This window comes from Schistocerca piceifrons, chromosome X (assembly GCF_021461385.2).
Source record: "Schistocerca piceifrons isolate TAMUIC-IGC-003096 chromosome X, iqSchPice1.1, whole genome shotgun sequence".
Lineage (NCBI taxonomy): Eukaryota > Metazoa > Arthropoda > Insecta > Orthoptera > Acrididae > Schistocerca > Schistocerca piceifrons.
This window is the reverse complement of record NC_060149.1, coordinates 677,267,909-677,289,034: the sequence shown is the minus strand read 5'-3', so window position 1 is coordinate 677,289,034 and position 21,126 is coordinate 677,267,909. Positions and strand designations below refer to the sequence as shown.

The window sequence follows — 21,126 nt, the reverse complement described above, 5'->3', positions numbered from 1 at the left end:
TTCATACTCAAATCAAAAGAGTGACTTTCATTGAGAAACATTAGGCTATTGTGGTGTACAAAGATGCAACAAATCTAAATCAAAGCTGACATGAGCTATTCACATTTTTAAATCAAGACTGTGCTAAAAACCTTGGCTTTGCCCGTCTCACATCTGCCTGTCAAAGACAAATAGAATTTTAACACTTACTCCTTATTGTGACATCAACTGCATAACTTTGAAGTTGTTCCTGTCTGCAGTTTTAAACACCACGGCTGAAAAGGCTATTTGCAGACCTTCTTAATAAAATGAATTCAACAAACACTTACTAATTATCATGATTATTATGTCAGTAAATCATAAAACAATACAAGATACTAGTACATTACCAGGGTGTATACCCAGAAGAAAGAAAATTCCTAGATTTTTCCCACATTTCCTGATTAAAAATGCAATTTTTCCATTAGTGAAAATACATTCTATCCCTTGTGAAAGTACTTTTTTCTGTGTTAAGTGACAATATATTTCCACTCAGAGCTGTAAAACTTATCAGTCATTTGAATGGTGGGGATTTTATACACCAGCATAGAACTTCACAGCACTTTAGGTAATAAAACCCGCCAAAAAATAAAGATCTTTCATGTGTGGCAAAATGTACATTGCATATTTTTATATTAAGAAAGTATAAACATGAATTCTTTCAAATACAGCATGGTAGCTTCTGAAGCATTGAACTTGAGATTGTGATGCACTTTTGTCATCCAATCATATGTCATGCCATGTGATTTCACCAGCCAATGACAGCAGATATTCAGAGTATAGAACACATGATGTAGTAAGCCTATAGCAACATCATTGTCAAATAACATGAACACAGAAATAGGAAAAGTTAACTGTTTCAATTAATACAGATACAGCATAGCTACAAGAAATGCTAAGCTTTCACATACAATATTGGTAGTCAACAATTTTTGCTGGGATGGCTGGGATGAAGAAAAATTCTTTGTTAGAGTGTCATCTCCTACCAGTCAAAATTACAGAAATTTAACTCAAAATTAGACCAATGAAAAATTCCCCCATTTTTGCTGGATTTCTCCCAGAAAAAATTCCCATATTTCCTGGGTCATACATGTCCTGTAAATTATCATCAGTTGTTTCCATAAAAATAAATTACAGCAAAAAATGTAAAAAATCTCTGTACTTTTAAGAAATACATACACTACACACAATTCACAAATCAATTTCACTGAAGGTGCCCAATAACTGTGCAAAAGTAATATTTTCACTCAACATTGTGAAAGTCATTTTAAACTGAAGTAAGGGGGAACCTGTCACAGAGTGAAGAACAACAGTGTGTTTGTTACAACTTCAGCTTCTAATTTTAATTTTTCCCCTTCACAAAAAGAAGATACTCAAGTAAAAAGGCTGATAGCTTCACGAGGCATGAGTGAAAAGAAAGAAATGGTTACTGATTTTATGTTTTATTTCATTTTAGATTTCTGTATTTTATAAATACCAGAAACGTGTTTGCACAGAAAACAAAAAAGGAACACAACATAACAGCTTTTGGGGAGAGTAGAAATACAAGTAATGTTACAAATAGGCAAGGAACTTCAGACATTTGAAGTGAGTGAATGTTTTGGTCTTTAGGTATTTCCAAAACAGCCTTAATTTGTAATAAAAGTTAAACACAAAAGTAAATAAGTTTTGTATTCCCTTACAATGAAATGTTTAACACTTGTAAAGACTGATCATCATCTACATCTACATCCATATTTGGCAAGCATCTGTACTGTGTATGGCAAAGGGTACCTTGTACCACTACTACTAATTTCCTTTCCTGCTCCACTCACAACTAGAGCAAGGGTAAATGACTGTCTGTATGTCTTCGTACGAGCCCTAATTTCTCGTATCTTATCTTCATAGTCCTTACATGAAAAGTACGTTGGCAGCAATAGAATAATTCCACAATCAGCTTCTCAGTAGTGTTTTGTGAAAAGAATGTGGTCTTTCCTCTAGGGATTCCCACTTGAGTTCATGAAACATCTCTGTAATACTTGTGTGTTGATTGAACCTGTCAATAACCAATCTAGCAGCCCACCTCTAAACTGTTTTGATACTTTCTTTTAATAAGATATGGTAGGGATCCTAAACACTCGAGCAGCACAATAAAGGTTTCAGTTAATTAAATGACAATCATCTTTTCACACAAAACACCTGTTAACATGTCAAGATATTCATGGAAATTTTCCATTTCAGTTTATAAACAACTTACACTCTGTAACAATACAATAGTTATGGCCCTTTAACAAATCTGTCTCCATGTGTGCTTTCAGTCCTATATAAAAACTGCCCCCCTCCCCCCATGAACCATGGACCTTGCCAGTGGTGGGGAGGCTTGCATGCCTCAGCGATACAGATAGCCGTACCGTAGGTGCAACCACAATGGAGGGGTACCTGTTGAGAGGCCAAACAAATGTGAAGAGGGGCAGCAGCCTTTTCAGTAGTTGCAGGGGCAACAGTCTGGATGATTGACTGATCTGGCCTTGTAACACTAACCAAAACGGCCTTGCTGTGCTGGTACTGCGAGCGGCTGAAAGCAAGGGGAAACTACAGCCGTAATTTTTCCTGAGGGCATGCAGCTTTACTGTATGGTTAAATGATGATGGTGTCCTCTTGGGTAAAATATTCCGGAGGTAAAATAGTCCCCCATTTGGATCTCCAGGCAGGGACTACGCAGGAGGACGTTGTTATCAGGAGAAAGAAAACTGGCATTCTACTGATCGGAGCGTGGAATGTCAGAGCCCTTAATTGGGCAGGTAGATTAGAAAATTTAAAAAGGGAAATGGATAGGTTAAAGTTAGATATAGTGGGAATTAGTGAAGTTCGGTGGAGGAGGAACAAGGTGAATACAGGGTTATGAATACAAAATCAAATAGGAGTAATGCAGGAGTAGGTTTAAAAATGAATAGGAAAATAGGAATGCGAGTAAGCTACTACAAACAGCATAGTGAACACATTATTGTGGCCAAGATAGATACGAAGCCCACGCCTACCACAGTAGTACAAGTTTATATGCCAACTAGAGAGTGATGAAATGTATGATGATGAGATAAATGAAATTATTCAGATAGTGAAGGGAGACGAAAATTTAATAGTCATGGGTGACTGGAACTCGATAGTAGGAAAAGGAAGAGAAGGAAACGTAGTAGGTGAATATGGAATGGGAGTAAGGAATGAAAGAGGAAGCCGCCTGGTAGAATTTTGCACAGAGCATAACTTAATGATATCTAACACTTGGTTCAAGAATCATGAAAGAAGGTTGTGTACATGGAAGAAGCCTGGAGATACTGGAAGGTCTCAGATTATATAATGGTAAGACAGAGATTCAGGAACAAGGTTTTAAATTGTAAGACATTTCCAGGGGCAGATGTGGACTCTGACCACAATCTATTGGTTATGAACTGTAGATTAAAACTGAAGAAACTGCAAAAAGGTGGGAATTTGAGGAGATGGGACCTGGATAAACTGAAAGAACCAGGGGTTGTAGAGAGTTTCAGGGAGAGCATTAGCGAACAATTGATAAGAATGGGTAGCTTTGAGAGATGAAATAGTGAAGGCAGCAGGTGATCAAGTAGGTAAAAAGATGAGGGCTAATAGAAATTCTTGGGTAACAGAAGAGATATTGAATTTAACTGATGGAAGGAGAAAATACAAAAATGCAGTAAATGAAGCAGACAAAAAGGAATACAAACGTCTCAAAAATGAGGTAGACAGGAAGTGCAAAATGGCTAAGCAGGGGTGGCTAGAGGACAAATGTAAGGATGTAGAGGCACATATCACTAGGGGTAAGATAGATACTGCCTACAGGAAAATTAAAGAGACCTTTGGAGAAAAGAGAACCACTTGCATGAATATCAAGAGTTCAGATGGAAACCCAGTTCTAAGCAAAGAAGGGAAAGCAGAAAGGTGGAAGGAGTATATAGGGGGTCTACACAAGAGAGATGTTCTTGGGGACAATATTATGGAAATGGAAGAGGATATAGATGAAGATGAAATGGGAGAAGTGAAGAGTTTGACAGAGCACTGAAAGACATAAGTCGAAACAAGGCCCTGGGAATAGACAACATTCCATTAGAACTACTGACAGCCTTGGAAGAGCCAGGCCTAACAAAATTCTACCATCTAGTGGGCAAGACGTATGAGAGAGGCGAAATACCCTCAGACTTCAAGAAGAACATAATAATTTCAATCCCAAAGAAAGCAGGTGTTGAAAGATGTCAAAATTACCGAACTATCAGTTTAATAAGTCACAGCTGCAAAATACTGACACGAATTCTTTACAGATGAATGGAAAAACTGGTAGAAGCTGACCTCAGGGAAGATCAGTTTGGATTCCGTAGAGATGTTGGAACACGTGAGGCAATACTGAACCTACGACTTATCTTAGAAAATAGATTAAGGAAAGGCAAACCTAAATTTCTAGCATTTGTAGACTTAGAGAAAGCTTTTGACAATGTTGACTGGAACACTCTCTTTCAAATTCTGAAGGTGGCAGGGGTAAAATACAGGGTGCAAAAGGCTATTTACAATTTGTACAGAAACCAGATGGCAGTTATAAGAGTCGAGGGGCATGAAAGGGGAGCAGTGGTTAGGAAGGGAGTGAGACAGGGTTGTAGCCTATCCCCGATGTTATTCAATCTGTATATTGAGCAAGCAGTAAAAGAAACAAAAGAAAAATTCGAAGTAGGAATTAAAATCCATTGAGAAGAAATAAAAATTTTAAGGTTCGCCTGTGACATTGTAATTGTGTCACAGAGAGCAAAGGACCTGGAAGAGCAGCTGAACGGAATGGACAGTGTCTTGAGAGGAGGATATAAGATGAACATCAACAAAAGCAAAACGAGGTAAATGGAATGTAGTCAAATTAAATCGGATGATGCTCCAGGAATTACATTAGGAAATGAGATGCTTAAAGCAGTAAATGAGTTTTGCTATTTGGGGAGCAAAGTAACTGATGATGGTTGAAGTAGAGAGGATATAAAATTTAGACTGGCAATGGCAAGGAAATCGTTTCTGAAGAAGAAAAATTTGTTAACATTGAGTATAGATTTAAATGTCAGGAAGTCGTTTCTGAAAGTATTTGTATGGAGTGTAGCCATGTATGGAAGTGAAATGTGGACGATAAATAGTTTAGACAAGAAGATAATAGAAGCTTTCGAAATGCGGTGCTACAGAAGAATGCTGAAGATTAGATGGGTAGATCACAAAACTAATGAGGAGGTATTGAACAGAATTGGAGAGTAGAGAAATTTGTGGCACAACTTGACTAGCAGAAGGGATCAGTTGGTAGGGCATATTCTGAGGCATCAAGGGATCACCAATTTAGTATTGGAGGGTAGCATGGAGGGTAAAAATTGTAGAGGGAGACCAAGAGAGGAATATACCAAACAGATTCAGAAGGATGTGGGTTGCAGTAGGTACTGGGAGATAAAGAAGTTTGCACAGGACAGAGTAGCATGGAGAGCTGCATCAGACCAGTCTCAGGACTGAGCACCACAACAACAACATAAAAACTGGTACAGTACAAAACTGATTACATAAAACCAGAACCATACAAAATAGAGGTAGCAGCACTGAATTGAAAAAGGCCAAGTGACTGGAAAAAAGTACAGGTGACTCCTGTATATACCAAGGGAAAAAGAACGGACCCACAAAATAATAGACTAATATCCTTAACATCGGTTTGCTGCAGAATTGTAGGGCATATTCTGAGTTTGAATAAAATAAATTACATAGAGACCAAAATGTTCATGTCCATGAATCAGCACGGTTTTAGGAAGCATTGCTCGTGCAAAACCCAGCTTGCTATCTTCTCACACACTATACGGTGAACTATGGATGAAGGGCTTCTAGATTTCCGAAAAGCATTCAACATGATACCCCACTGTTAATAAAGGTAGGTGCATATGGAATAAACACCCAGATTTGTGACTGGTTTGAAGACGTCTTAAGTAATAGACCCCAGTATGATGTCCTCAACGGCGAGTATTCATCGGAGACAGGGGTAACATTAGGAGTATCCCAGGTAAGTGTGAGAGAACCATTGCTATTTTGTATATACTGTACATAAATGATCTGGCAGACGGTGTGGGCAGCAATCTATGGTTGTTCGCTGACAATGCTGTGGTGTACAGGAAGGTGTCGAACATAAAGTGACTGCAGGTTGAGACAAGATGACTGAGGCAAAATTTCTAGTTGCTGTGAGGAATGATATGAAATGGAACAAGCATGTGATGATTGTGGTAGAGAAAGCGAATTGTCGACTTCCTTTTATTGGAAGAATTTACGAAAGAGTAGTTCATCTATAAAGAAGACCACATATAGGATGCTAGAGAAACCTATTCTTGAGTACTGCTCCAGTGTTTGGGATCCACACCAGGCTGGACTGAAAGAAGATACCAAAGCAATTCAGATCAGCATGCAAGTATTACTGATGTTTCTTGGGAACTCAATTGGGAATGCCTGGAGGGAAGATGACGACAATTTAGCAAAATGCTACTGAGAAAGTTTAGAGAACCAGAATTTGAAGCCGACTGCAGAACGATCCTACTGCCGCCAATGTGCACTTTGCATAGGGACCATGAAGATAAGATATGAGGAATTAGGGCTCATACAGAGGCATATAGACAGATGTTCTTCCCTTACTCTATCTGCGAGTGGAACAGTAAAGGAAACGACTAGTTGTGGTACAGGGTACCCTCCACCACGCACTGTACAGTGGCTTGCAGAATGTGTATGTAGATGCAGATGTAGATGGAGAATGTATCAAAATAAATTATTAAGGACTTGAAAATGTAACATCTGTTGTGGGCAAAATTCATATCTAATTTCAGTGAAACTCATACATAACCTTTTTTCTGTAAATGGTTAGACATACAAATTTAAAAGACTGTCTGCTATGTGCCTGAAACAAAACCTTAGTGCTTTTAAACTGACTGCTAAAAAGGTGGTGAAGAGAGTTTTTTGACTGGAATATTTGCTTTTGCAAAAACTTTATCAGATTTTTTTTGAAGAGATCTTTGCCTTTTTTTTTTTGGCTTTTCAACAAATGATTGTTTCTGTTGAGAAGCACCAGCATTTTCCTGCTGAAAAAGAATGTGCTTCTCTGATTGAATGTGTTTCTCTACTTTTTCTTTTCACTCCAACTTTATAATACCAAAATCTGCAGAACATGGATTTCAAACTTTCATAAACATTCATAGCCATGTAACTCACACCTGACAATACTAGAGATAGAATCGACTAGGTACTTTGAATATGAGTAGGAGCAGGATTAGGAGTAGGAGTACAACCAAAAGTAACTCTAATTGCATGTTAGGGGAAGACTTTTAGTGTGGTAGAATCATGTTGACTGATTATGTTTTCTGCTCCTTTAGTGCAAAGTGGTGACAGTATGAACTGGATGTCAGTTATGAGCAAACGTAAACAAACCAGCAGAAGAGTTTGTAACTGAAATGTGTGATGGTCCAGGATTAATCTCTTCACTCATTTCAAAATAAGAGATGAAAACAATGAGCAATTCACAACACAAAGGCTACTGCACAGTTGCTTGCTGAGTTTGGCAGTGTTACAAATAAGGTAGTTCAATCCCTAGCCCTACTTGTATTTGACACAACCACTGAACCACAGTTTGAAACAGCCACCACTTGAAACTGCCACATTTAAGTATCCACATTACACCTACTTTTGAAATTTTGATAGCTGACAAACATACAGGTTTATTTGCTATAAGATGCCTGATACCCAGGCAGAGTCCTATCTTGCTTTATGAGGCATGTACTTTTTTAGACCATTCAACTGCAGACAACTGGTGTGGCACCGAAACATCAAGCACATTGTGATGTCATTTTGTTCATGCATTTTTATTTTGCAAGTACAGTATCTTTCCAAACTGGGATTTGCCAGATGATGTGCAATACAAAATCAAAGATTGGTTACTTCTTGAAATTTATACGCGAACAATAAAGCTAATTCAAACTATCTCTGATGAAATAGTTCTTCTAGAAAAAATTTGCTATGAAACAGACTTTACTAGATAATTCACATTTTTGCAGTTTGAAGCAGATTTCACATCTATAATTGCATTTATTGCTAAATGCAAATTATTTACTGCCCTCTACATTATAGGACTATAAAAGAACACATTTTAATATTAAAATTGCTGAAAATCTTCACACTATTAAAATAATTAATACTATAGTATGAACAAACAGTATTACAAAGGTATCAAGCACCACTTACCACCACACGATGCAAATCAGCTTTATTTTCATATAAATGTTCAAAGTAAATTGGTAAGATGACACGATGCCAGTACATAAATGAGCAATCACACACTTCAGCAATTCTTTCCTGTAATTCACATATCACATTCAGTCTATAGACTATGCTGACTAGACTGGCAAGGGAGTCATCACGAAATGTGTGTCCCTGATTTGCCGCACAAATAGCAAGTCGTAGCACCAAACGTCTGTCCTTTGTACCACAACCATGTAGAACTCTTTCAGCAAGCACTAATGCTGAAAGTATATCCAAATGCTTTTCGCTATATCGTTTATCCTGCACCAGACCTTTCTGAAACACAATAAAATGTACTTTATGTACATAGTGATAAACCAGAAGTTTATGTCTTTACAATAAAAATCAGATTTAACATACCTTTACATTTGTAATTATGATTAGAGCTTGATATGACAATAGCTGGAATATGTGGTTCACGGTCTCTGAAGTAGTTGTATAATGTACATGGTAAGTATGCTGTATTCCTTTCAGCAATTCTATCAGTCTACACAGAGCCATCACCTCCGTTTTAGTCATGGGTTTGGAGAGTGAAACATGTAAATTGGTGACAGTTTTTACTATATGGTTTATCCAACAAGCATACTGGACACCCTGTAAAGTTAAAAGTAAATATTATTTGAAGAATGGTGAAGAAAACACACACACACAAACACACACACACACACACACACACACACACACACACACACACACACACACACACACACCAATTATCCCTCAATTTGTCAGTCATCTACACTTGAGAAATGACGTTGTTTCAAAGTACTTCATAATGTAGTTTTGGATGGTTTGATAATTTTTACAATAAATGAACTGTTCAACATTTTTTACAATAATTAATGGGATTTCACTGGAATTGGCTGTCTCTAGATGCCTTTATGTTAAGCTCGATAGTGTCATACCCTAATAATTGATTCTTAAGTACAAGTAACAATGTGTCAACATTTGTGTACTGTTCATGTCGCACCAGCCTGAATTTTTTGCAGCAAATTTTCTCACAATTCCACTTCAATATCTATACTTTCCTGCTGGTGGTAATGAATTTTAAATTTTGATCATTTTGTAAGTACATTTATTGGATAAGTTTGCCTTCATAATCCAGGGGTCTTACTAGTGATACAGACATTCCAGTTCAAATTCATGGAGATTAACTTGAATTTTCTACCCTGTAATGGTGTGACAAGTGCACATACAGTTACTTGCCAGTAACACAGGAGCAGCTCAAACAAATAAAGACAGTGACTTGTCATTTAAGTTGCCACGTGATGTAAAGTCAAAGGCTTCTATCAGGCTGAGAAGTATAAAACGTTTTTAGTATGAGCAATTTCATACACATACCCTAACTCAACATACAATTAAGACTATTGCACGTTAAACCCCTATGGTAATATATGCTGGACTTTTTTATCACTGACTTGTATCGTAACATTAATCAGGTCAATACTCACGATCACTAAACTGATAGTACGAAGGTCTTAGTAATTTTTATGCTTTCCTTTGAAATGTTAAGGCAGCAAAAATCTCGTGCAAATCTGCAAACAAGAGCGTTCTTTCAATATTGCGGAATACCTTCCTCTGAAGCTGAGGCTGCTAATGCCTCCTTCAGGTATGCCGTTTGATTCATGGGTAGTTGGTTTGAAATCAGATGGTGTAAGAAATTTTTGCTGCCAGTATTTGGGTCACAAGGTTGGACACCTAGTGGTGGGAAGTTCCTGATCATCAGACTTTGTGCCCATGTTCTGAATTAAGTTCAAAATCTCTCTGCAGTTCCTCATGGAATGTGGGCCGTGGCATTATTTGTGCTGGTGTTTCCATCAGCTGGAGAGATTAAGTTTGATGGTCTGCATGGTGCTATTTGAGAGGAGGTGGCTATGTGCCAGCATTGTATTTATCCCCTGCCTCCTTTTTACCAACAACACAGTAATACATCATTTACGCTTTTTCACTTATATAGGTTTTCCTCACTTATACTTTTCTTTCCAGTCCTGGTGAAATTTCTACAGTGTACACAAGCTATGATGTCCGGTTTCAGAAGGAGCTGTGGAGAAGGTGATTGGTAAGCTCCGCCTATTAACACAGCACCGTGGAGGGAGGGATGTAGCAGCAATTGCCTGTGTTGTGTTGCCATCCACAAAATCACATTGTAATGAGCACTCACAGCCATCTAACACCTAATTTTTAATGTGACAGAATTGATATTATTTTATAGATTGACAGATAAGGTTGTTAATAGGTTCAGTAGTAATCTGTTTTCTCAAAGCTGAATGATTTCTGCTGAACCAGCACTAGGGTGCAACTGAACAAGAATTGTTGCGTGTCATTTGGGAGTTATGAAGCACGTCACAGCTTATTAGCATACCTGCTTCCAGTGAAGTAATATGCATATTAAAGACTGCTATTTTATTTAGGTCTGCTGTATATGCGACCATACCATATTTACTGTATTTCTGATTACTTTGAAACTGATAATACGACTATGGGTGAAAGAAAGAAGAAAAGCATTTATGATCACTGAAAAACAGAGTTTTGAGTGAGGTGGTGGAAAACAGTAATAGGAAGTGAGTGGATATTGTAAAGGAATTGCTACGTCTATCTTAAATTCAATTGTAGTGAAGGCAAAGGAAACGTAAGACAGTGCAGGTATGTTCGGAATTTCTACTTGTAAAGCCTGTCCCACACAATGTAACATTTGCTGCAATCTGAGCAGGCACCTTAGGTTGTTTGCAGATGATGCTGTCATTTATCGTTTAGTAAAGTCATCAGAAGATTAAAATAAATTGCAAAATAATTTAGAAAATATATCTGTATGGTGTGAAAATTGGCAACTGATCCCAAATAATGAAAAGTATGAGGTCATCTACACGAGTGCTGAAAGGAATTATACTTCAGTTAAAAAATAAATCAATCAAATCTAAAGGCAATGAATTCAAATAAATACCTAAGAATTACAATTACAAACAACTTAAATTGGAAATAACACACAGAAAATGTTGTGAGAAGGCATACCAAAGACAGACTTAATGGCAGAACACTCAGAAGATGTAACTGATCTACTAAAGAGACTGCCTACACTACACTTGTCCATTCTCTTTTGGAGTACTTGCTGCGTGTTGTGGGATCCTTACCGGATACAATTAACGGAGTACATCAGGAAAATTCAAATAAAGGCAGCACATTTTGTATTATCGAGAAATAGAGGAGAGTGTGTCAAGGACATGATATAGTATTTGGGGAGGACATAATTAAAACAAAGGTGTTTCTCATTGCAGTGGGATTTTCTCACAAAATTTCAATTTTCTCATAAAATTTCAATCATCAACTTCCCTCGCTGAATGCAAAAATATTTTGTGCTGGCGTAAGTTGTCACCAGCACCCCAGTTGACAAAGATGTAGTGTGAAGATTGATAATAAGTGCTGGATCAAGTGTGTTTACGAGAGGCCAGAGACACACCGACAAGCAACACACCACCAACGCCCTCTCGACAGCATGTATTTTCCACCGCCACTGACTGGAGGGCCTAACTGACTTTCTCTTCCTGTTTGGCATCTGCCAGTTAATCACAGAGCAGGCTCTGTTCATATCACAGGTTATGACAGAACATAGCGATTAGATTAGTGCCTATACCAGGACTAGCAGTGAAATTGAAGTTGTAATTGCGACATTACCGAAATTGTTTGCAAGTGGACTATTACTGATGAGCTTGTATCAGAACACATGGACTCTATTTAAGTTAAGTTTCCAGCTCATGTAAATAAAGAACCATATTAATCCTCGTGTGCATCTATGTTGTAGAAAGAGAACACTGGCCACCCATAACAACATCCTCTCTTTTGCTTCCTTGCAGTACAAGACTCTACATATTTTGTTGATGCCAATCTACATCGGGATCATCGTACTAAAATAATGGAAAATGGATGCAGCAGGTTGAAAGACTTAATTGTTCATAGACAGGTGTGCAACAAAACCCATCCCTAACTTCCTGTTTGAGAAATGTGACCATGGAATTCTTTCCACTGAATTGCATGAGTGACCTCCATGCTCTTGACCTTGGACTAATTCATATTTTCAAGTTGCATTATCGCAAAATGCTCATACAGCATGCTATCATCCAGTGTGTAAACTTTTGAAAAAAGGAAGAAATGAAAATAAGCATTTTACAGGTATAATTTTTACTTGCCTTTTTTTGTTATTGTACTACCACAGCCAAACAACACTTCTGAGAAACTATTAATGAATTTGTTTCTTATGATAGGCAATACAATACATCACAGCTTCATGGCACTGAGTTTGAGACATTACCATTCAGGACTGTTTCTGATAAGCCGGATATGGAAATGAAGACAATGAGCACAGTGGAAATGATATTACTGATGATATTTCTTCTAATGACAAAGGACAGAACTGACTTCAAGAGCAGGCAACACTGACGAAAATATTGTCACTACAGAAGCCACGACTATCTCTGAGATAGTTGAAGATGCACAGCAGGACTTGGACGAGGAAGATAACGATGATGAGAATGATACAGAAGAGCCTTAGCATTCCTCTGTGACTTAATGATGCAGTAAATGCATTAGGAAAAAAAATCTGCTGAGTCATGCAGTTCAGCTCTGTCCATACCTCTGTGTGTGCTTAATAAATTTGCTTTCAGCATTAAGCATTAGTTTTTGTTGACTACCTTGCAACCATATTTAGTACCTGACTGTGGATTCTACGTGACAATATTTCTGCCTAACAAGTATGATGACAAAATCATTAGTAATCACCTGGACAGAAATGCAGCTCTGGGGAAGAGAATGTGGAAGATCTCTGGCAGAAATTCACACAAATGCACTAGGTAAGTTGGTGCCCTGGAAGACATTAAGGAATGGAAAGATCCACCATGGTTCAATAATAACATTAAGAAGATACTACAAAAGCAGATTCAGCTGCATATCAAGTGAAACAACTCTTGCTGACACACAAAAGCTGAAAAAATCAAAACAAGCATCTAGACAGCTATGCAAGGAGCACTAAATGAATTCAAAAGTATCTGCTAAATTGTAAAAAAGTTTTGGTGCTATATAAAGTCAGCCAATGGAACAAACTCATCTGTCCAAATGTTTGTCCACAATGATAGAACCTGAAATAAAGATTAACTGAGTGCTAAAATACTAAATTCTGTTTTCTACAGCCCAAACTGCTCGATATAGGAAAGGCCACAGGACCTGATGTGGTGCCTGTAAAGAGTATATATTGATTATGTGAAGGGACTGGTTCCTCTTTTAGCATCGGTTTGCCCGCAGAATCCACAGAGCAGATTGGCACAGGAAAATCCTGTCTATAAGAAGGGTCACAGGGCCAATGCGGAGAATGACCAATCCAGCTGGTATCAGTTTCTTATAGAGTTACGAAACACCTGCCATGCTTGGGTATGATGACTTTTCTAAAGACTAAGCAATTCCTAAGCAGGAACCCACATGGCTCCTGCAAATATCAACCATATGGAACTTAAGACTGCCATGTTCGTACACTACATCCAGAAGGCAGTACACAGCTGAGCTAACGTTAATGCCAATTTTCTTCACTTCCTGAAAACCTTTGATACAGTTCCACACCACTGCTAAATAAACAAATATGTGTGTAGAGAATATCTGAACAGATAGGCGCAACTGGACTGAAGACTTCCTTGTAAGCAGAACTCAGTAAGTTGATCTTAATGGAGTGGCATCATGAGAGGCGAAGGTAGTTTCTGGCATACAACTGCTCTTCACAAAATAATAAATGAACTTCTGGCTGAAGTATGAAGCCTTATGATGCTGTTGGATACTGGGAGGTGGCATCATTAGAACCCAGTTACAAAAAGCACAGGAACCAGGGTGACAATGTGTGGTGCACTGCTTGGCAGCTGACCCAAAACATAAATAAATGTGGTGTCATGCAAATAGATGAAAGGATCTAATATTGTTTTCCTACACAACTGGCAATCAATCACTGGGATCAGTCACAGCCTTTAAGTATCTGGAAGTTTCTGTCCATGGTGATTTAAGGTAGAATGATTACATAACTTTAACCATATGGAAGGAGGGCTGCAGACTCACATTATTAGAAGATGCTGAGAACGTGTAATTAATGTATGAAACTGGTCACTTATAAAACTAGTGTTTGACCAATGTTTGAATATTCTTCATCAGTCTAGAACTGTCACCAACATCGAGTAATAAGATGGGAAAGACAAAGAAAAGCAGCATGATTCATTGTGTGTCTGTTTAGTCAGGGTGAGAGTCCACAGAAACGTTCAGTGAAATGTTCAATGAACTGCAGTGGAATAGGTTAAAACAAAGATGTTATGCTCCGAAGGTAGTCACTGCTTCTCCCAACTTCTTCTTCTTCTTCTTCTTCTTTAACTTCTTCTGGGGCTCTACATCTACATCCACACTCTGCAAACTAATGTGGGGTGCATAGAATAGCCTACGTCCCACTGTACCAGTTATTGGGGTTTCTACCCACTCCATTCACATATGGAGTGCAGGAAGAATGATTGTTTGAATGCCTTTGTGCATGCATTAATTATTCTAATCCAATCCACATGATCGCTATGTGAGCGATACGTAGGAGATTGCAGTATATTCCAACGATCATTTAAGGTCAGTTCTTGAAACTTTGTCATAGACTTTCTCAGGACAGTTTACACCTATCTTCAAGAGTCTCCCAGTTTGATTCCTTCAGTATCTCTGTGATGCTCTCCCATGAATCAAAAGACCTGTGACCATTTCTGATGCCCTTCTCTGTATATGTTCAATATTCCCATTAGTCCTATTTGGTACAGGTCCCACACACTTGAGCAATATTCTAGAACCAGTCGCACAAGTGATTCGTAAGCAATTTCCTTTGTAGACTATTGACTATACAGTTCATTGCAGACCCTGGCCTCTTCAACAATTCTTCGTTAGTTATCACAGTTCAATGCTCAAATTTTCCATTCCCCAAAGTCCATTTTCTGTAGACTTTCCATGACTTCATCTTTCCATCTGTTGTTGTCCCTTTGACACCTTGGATTTCTGTTTAATATCATTTCAGTTACTTCCACATCACTCAGCTGTGCTACACCTCCTGCCCATATCAACCCGGCTGACATCACTGTTCTTCTACAAGGTGTATCTTCACACCAAGTGTCTCTACTAAGTAAGAGTCATCAGGTGCATTTTCTATTGTGTTTCTGTAGATATTTGCAATTTCATTTTGCAATGTGTATCTGGAGTCAGCCCAAATAATTACAGCTCATCACGTCTTTTACACGATTCCCTGTGTCGATGGAAAGAAAGCATAGCTTCGTTCCTTGTACGAAAAAAAGTTTACTTAAAAAGTGAAATTTTATGTGCTCATTCAATATAGCAGTCCCAAATTAGTCTAGTGGGACATTTGTTTCAGCAATATGAGTGAACAGGGATTGTAAAACATGAAGAATAAGCTGTATTCTAGGAGCAACTGAACAAAAGCGCTGCTGCATCATGGTAGCAGTCAGCACATGCCAGGGCAATTCTTTCACTGCTGAAGTACTGGTTATTCTTCATGTTTTAGCATCCCTGTTAATACACATGGATGAAACAAACATCACACTACACTAATTTGGAACCATTCTATCAAATGACCATGTAAAATTCCGCTTTAAAAATAATTTTGTTTGTAAAGGGAAACAAACCGACGCTTTTCCACAGTACGGAGTGTGGCATGAAAGATGTGGTGAGCAGTATTCGTTTGGGCTGCCACACACTGCAAAAATGAAATTGCAAATATCTGCCTAAACACCAGAGAAAATGTGCATGACGACTTACATGAGACACCATACATATCGTGTATAGCTCCTTCACAGGCTGATTTCTCGAAACACCTTTCTCTCAAAGGTATCTAGCATTCGAATATATTTTGATATTAATGACCAAGTTTGAAGGCATATGTAAGCACCTGTCTTATAAATGTCAAATACATTGTTAATTTGGTGGTGTAAGTTACAAGCTTTGAGGGAAACATTTTTTTATGCAAAACAGGTTCTGCTGACTGCTTGTAATCTCTAATTTTGTAAGAGGTGTCATCTGAATGGGCGACTGTCGATCCTAGATATTTAACCCACTCTATTCTTTCAAAAGCATAATTGCCCGTTGTTATTAAGGGTGCCATGTCGTCCTTGCATGCCTTCCTGGCAGCCATATATTTTGTTTCCTGCTGATTGATATTCAGTCTCATATTTCTACTGGCCTGTTCAACATATATTGCCTTCAAAGTTCTTGTCACTGTGCATGACTGCCATAGACTAGTATCTGCACTGATTTATGAAAAATCATTATCCTACACAGCAGGTATGCATCCCTCATGACCTTCTCCAAGGCAGTATTATAAAGGGGAGACACCAGTACATCTCCTTGCCTTACATCATCTTGTATATCCAATGGATCAGACACCATTCCTGCCATTCTTATACTACTCTGTACCCCATTCAGTGTCATTCTCACAATTCTCTCTCTCTCTCTCTCTCTCTCTCTCTCTCTCTCTCTCTCTCTCTCTCTCTCTCTTTCTCATATGCTGATTTGTAGTAGATGAAGACGTGATGAGTTTCAATTCTGAATTCAATTGTCTTTTCTAAAATTTGGCTTACAGTGAATATGTGATTTGTTATCCCAAGTGTAGCAGCAGAGTTCCTTCACAGTTGTCACAAACCAACATAGCTCCTTTCTTATATACAGGGCATATAATTCCTTCTCTCCATTGCTGGAGAAGTTTCTACTCAACCCATGCTGAAAGACGAGTTTCCTCAGAAGCTCCAGTTCTTTAGATCTGCTTTCATCCACTCCCTCATTTTTTTGTTTATGGATTCTCTTTTTCAATCCTCCTGCCTTCTTTATAAATTTCCATCACTGCTCCTGTGACATCTATACTGCATTCCTTATCAATCCACATTCATCCTCAATGTTATCATACTTTTGTGTCCTCCTAAGGATCTATGATATCTTTTGCTGGTATTGCTTCCTAGTTGCATATGATTCTAGAGCAGTTATATTATATTTCTGATTGTTAGTTTCAGTTCCTTTAGATGTATTTTAGATTCTAGCCCTCACTTGTTTCCAAAATGAAATGTGGTCCAAACCTACATTTGGGCCTCCAAGGCTCCTCACGTGCATGAGGTCTGGCTTGGGTCTTGTACCAATCAACACATAATGTAGGTGAGAGTAACAGTGTCACTGAATTCTCAGTAAACTGCAATGGAAGAGGTTAAAAGAAAGATGATGTGATTCGAAGAGACTAATCCCCAAAAATTTCCAAGGAATCACATTTCAAAAGGAGTCAAGCATATAAGCTGTTTAGTGGCCATAATATTAAAATTAGAGAAATTTGGACTCAGGCAAAAGGATATCGGCAGTCTTTCTTCAATGTCACTATCCACAACTGGAATAGGAAGATTGCAAAATTATACTGGTACAGTATGTACACTGCACTGCAGGCATTTTAATAGTCATCAGCTTACCTGAATACCCAATAGCGATATTATTATAACTTACAAATGCAAACAAAGTCACTCCCAACATGTCTACATGTGTGAAAGGGATCCATGCTTAATAATAAGCACTTATCTACAGCACCTTTAATCCTATTACAGTAATTATGTTCCATTCTAATCGATACCAAAACAGGATTGCATACCTGGACACTCTTCACATGTATGCTCACTCCATCTGAACCAAAGAGTTCAACTGACAACTGACAAATAACAAAGTACAGTGTATTCCCCATTATTCATGTGGGGATTATTCATACATCAGTTGCTGGCCACTAGTGGCAGCAGCGGTCACTAAGCCAGTCTGGCAGTGGAAGATGGCTGCACCCTTGTGCTAGAGCGCGTGCAGATGCACCATCTCCCCCACATTATACCGAATGATAGGGAGTATATGGTACGTAAAAGTCCATCTAGACAGACTTGATATCCCACACAATGTCAAATACGGAAGTACACCATATCAACTTGGTTCTCGATGACACAACTGTACCACATCTAATGTTATGAGGCAGTTTATATTGTCACATCTTTAATGTTTCACTGTTTGTTTCAGTTCTCTGCAATAATAGAATAGAATCTACCAACATGGTAAGCTGAACAAGGGGTACCCTATAACAATTAGTGATAAAAATGGGCAATCTATGGATAAACTAAATGGAATATGTGGCCAGAAAGTGCAAGAAATATTGCTGAGCTACTGTGCCTATTAAATGTAAGTGGAAGAGATAGGACTTAATATATGAAATTTGAAAACGGGAGCACTATTTTGATAATTATATGAGCCTCTCTTGATTTTTAAGAGGGGTGTTTAATAAATAACAAACAATACATTTTCTTCTGAGACAATGGAAAAATAAATAATTTATAAGTTTGATAATTGCATAAGAAAAATATTGATTTTATGATGGCAGGAATGAAACAACCAAAATAGGTATAAAATAAATAAAAAAAAAATAATAATAATTTCACAAATTGGTAGTATCTCATACCAGATGAATGCAGCAGACATCCCACCAAAGGTATTATATAAGAAGACAAAACAATCATGCCAACTTACCTGTAGAAAAACATTGCATCTATGACTAATATCCTCAATTTTGAGATTCTGATGTTCACTTTTCAATAATGCCTCCATCTGAATCATCCAGCAACAAACCTAGAAATGGAATGATTTTTTTGTCTTACTCTCTACTATTCCATGAAATCTGTTTCTAGGTAACACACGCAATTAATGAAATACCAATATAGCATTTTCTAATATTTTTGCAGACTTTTGAAAAAAAAAAAATGTAAAAGTAACTTCTTTATGTTAGGTGTCTTACCTGAAGGGAAAAGGTGTGTGAATCTTTTACAACACCGACTGTCTTCTGCTGCAAATAATTTAAACGCAAAGATTCCAAGTTCTGCTGTGCCTTTTTATCATACAATTTTGACATGGCTGGTATATGAGTCAATAAAAATCGTTCAGGGTACCAAGTGACATATCCATACAACGATGCAGCAGGTACCTGTAAAGATGAATTTCTAAATGCTTAACAGACCTATAATTTACAGTGACTTGACTTTAAAACATTACATGCTAAGAAGTACTGACACCTTTTTTTCCTGTGCACCCCCCCCCCCCACACCCCCACACTATGCACGATCTAGTGCTTCAAAGTAAACTGACTGAAGAAGGAGATGTCAGATCGTGTTACAGTATTTCTTAAGTAGGCACAGCACTTTTTACTATAATTAATTTTACTGCAATCTCACAGGGTTTTCTTTCTTTCTTTACTGATACAGCTATAACTTCAAGGCTCTACTCAAATGTATTTAATTCCCACTTAATGACAAAAAATATATATGTAAATGAAGGTATTAACAGAATGTCAATGGAATAAAATTTTCAGATTTCTTGCCACGTAAATCACAGTGTGCCTGATGCTTTACAAAGGCATATACTACGTTCATATCTTGTGGTGAAGTAACGGGATCTTGCAATCAGTCCCCTTACAGTCAACAGCTGCGATGAACATTTAAATCCTTGCAATGGTCACTCCATAACTATTTAGCCACAGCTGGCCCTGAGTTTATGTGGCCAGCAGCTTATACATACTCTGTCCATTGCTGCCCCACAAAGTATGCTCTCTCTATTGTGATCATCTCCTTGCTGGCTAAGTCTTATGTTGCATATACATTCAGAACAATGTACAAAGACACAGCACTGTGTACTTTATGGCATCTTAATTTGCTCTTGTCTGTACACTCACTCAGTTCTCTTGGCACTTTCTTAATATTTTCTTTCCTATAGTGGTTGAAAGAAAGGGGCTTTGCAGACAATCCATCTGCATTCGTTGGGGGACCTAGTCACATATAGTCCTCACCCTGTGCATCAGTACTGTCAGAAATGACAATTACTATCCAGTGTAATGGCAGCTCATTGCTGGCAGATATAGGTCTGAGACAGTTAGTTTGTGTGTGTGCCTTGTGTGACAAGATACATAAAGTTTATTCTACATGCGGTCATCCAGAAATGCGAGGTGATGGTTGTTCTCAGCCTCAGTTATGATTTTATGAATGTTATTTTTGGTGTTTGGGGAATTCCTCAATAGGTTTCTCTTCTACATCTACATCTATACTCCGCAAGCCACCCAACGGTGTGTGGCGGAGGGCACTTTACGTGCCACTGTCATTACCTCCCTTTTCTGTTCCAGTCGCGTATGGTTCGCAGGAAGAACGACTGTCTGAAAGAATCAGTGCGCGCTCAAATCTCTCTAATTTTACATTCGTGATCTCCTCGGAAAGTGTAAGTAGGGGGAAGCAATATATTCGATACCTCATCCAGAAACGCACCCTCTCGAAACCTGGCGAGCAAGCTACACCGCGATGCAGAGCGCCTCTCTTGCAGAGTCTGCCACTTGAGTTTGCTAAACATCTCCGTAACGCTATCACGGTTACCACATAACCCTGTGACGAAACGCGCCACTCTTCTTTGGATCTTCTCTATCTCCTCCGTCAACCCGATCTGGTACGGATCTCACACTGATGAGCAATACTCAAGTATAGGTTGAACAAGTGTTTTTTACGCCATCTCCTTTGTTGATGGACTACATTTTCTGAGGACTCTCCCAATGAATCTCAACCTGGTACCCGCCTTACCAACAATTAATTTTATATGATCATTCCACTTCAAATCGTTCCGCACGTATACTCCCCCAGATATTTTACAGAAGTAACTGCTACCAGTGTTTGTTCCGCTATCATATAACAG

At 38.2% G+C, this 21,126-nt stretch overlaps 1 protein-coding gene across 1 annotated transcript in view; it reads right to left on the bottom strand.

Annotated features, from left to right (window-relative positions):
• LOC124721262 (WASH complex subunit 4) overlaps positions 1 to 21,126 on the bottom strand; it is a 178,161-nt gene that overhangs the window by 102,411 nt on the left and 54,624 nt on the right. Inside the window, exons 7-10 of the mRNA XM_047246139.1 lie at positions 19,196 to 19,381; positions 18,931 to 19,029; positions 8,701 to 8,934; positions 8,284 to 8,616 (exon numbers count right to left, since the gene is read on the bottom strand). Coding sequence (XP_047102095.1) covers positions 8,284 to 8,616; positions 8,701 to 8,934; positions 18,931 to 19,029; positions 19,196 to 19,381 — 852 coding nt within the window. The remainder of the gene's footprint in view (positions 1 to 8,283; positions 8,617 to 8,700; positions 8,935 to 18,930; positions 19,030 to 19,195; positions 19,382 to 21,126) is intronic.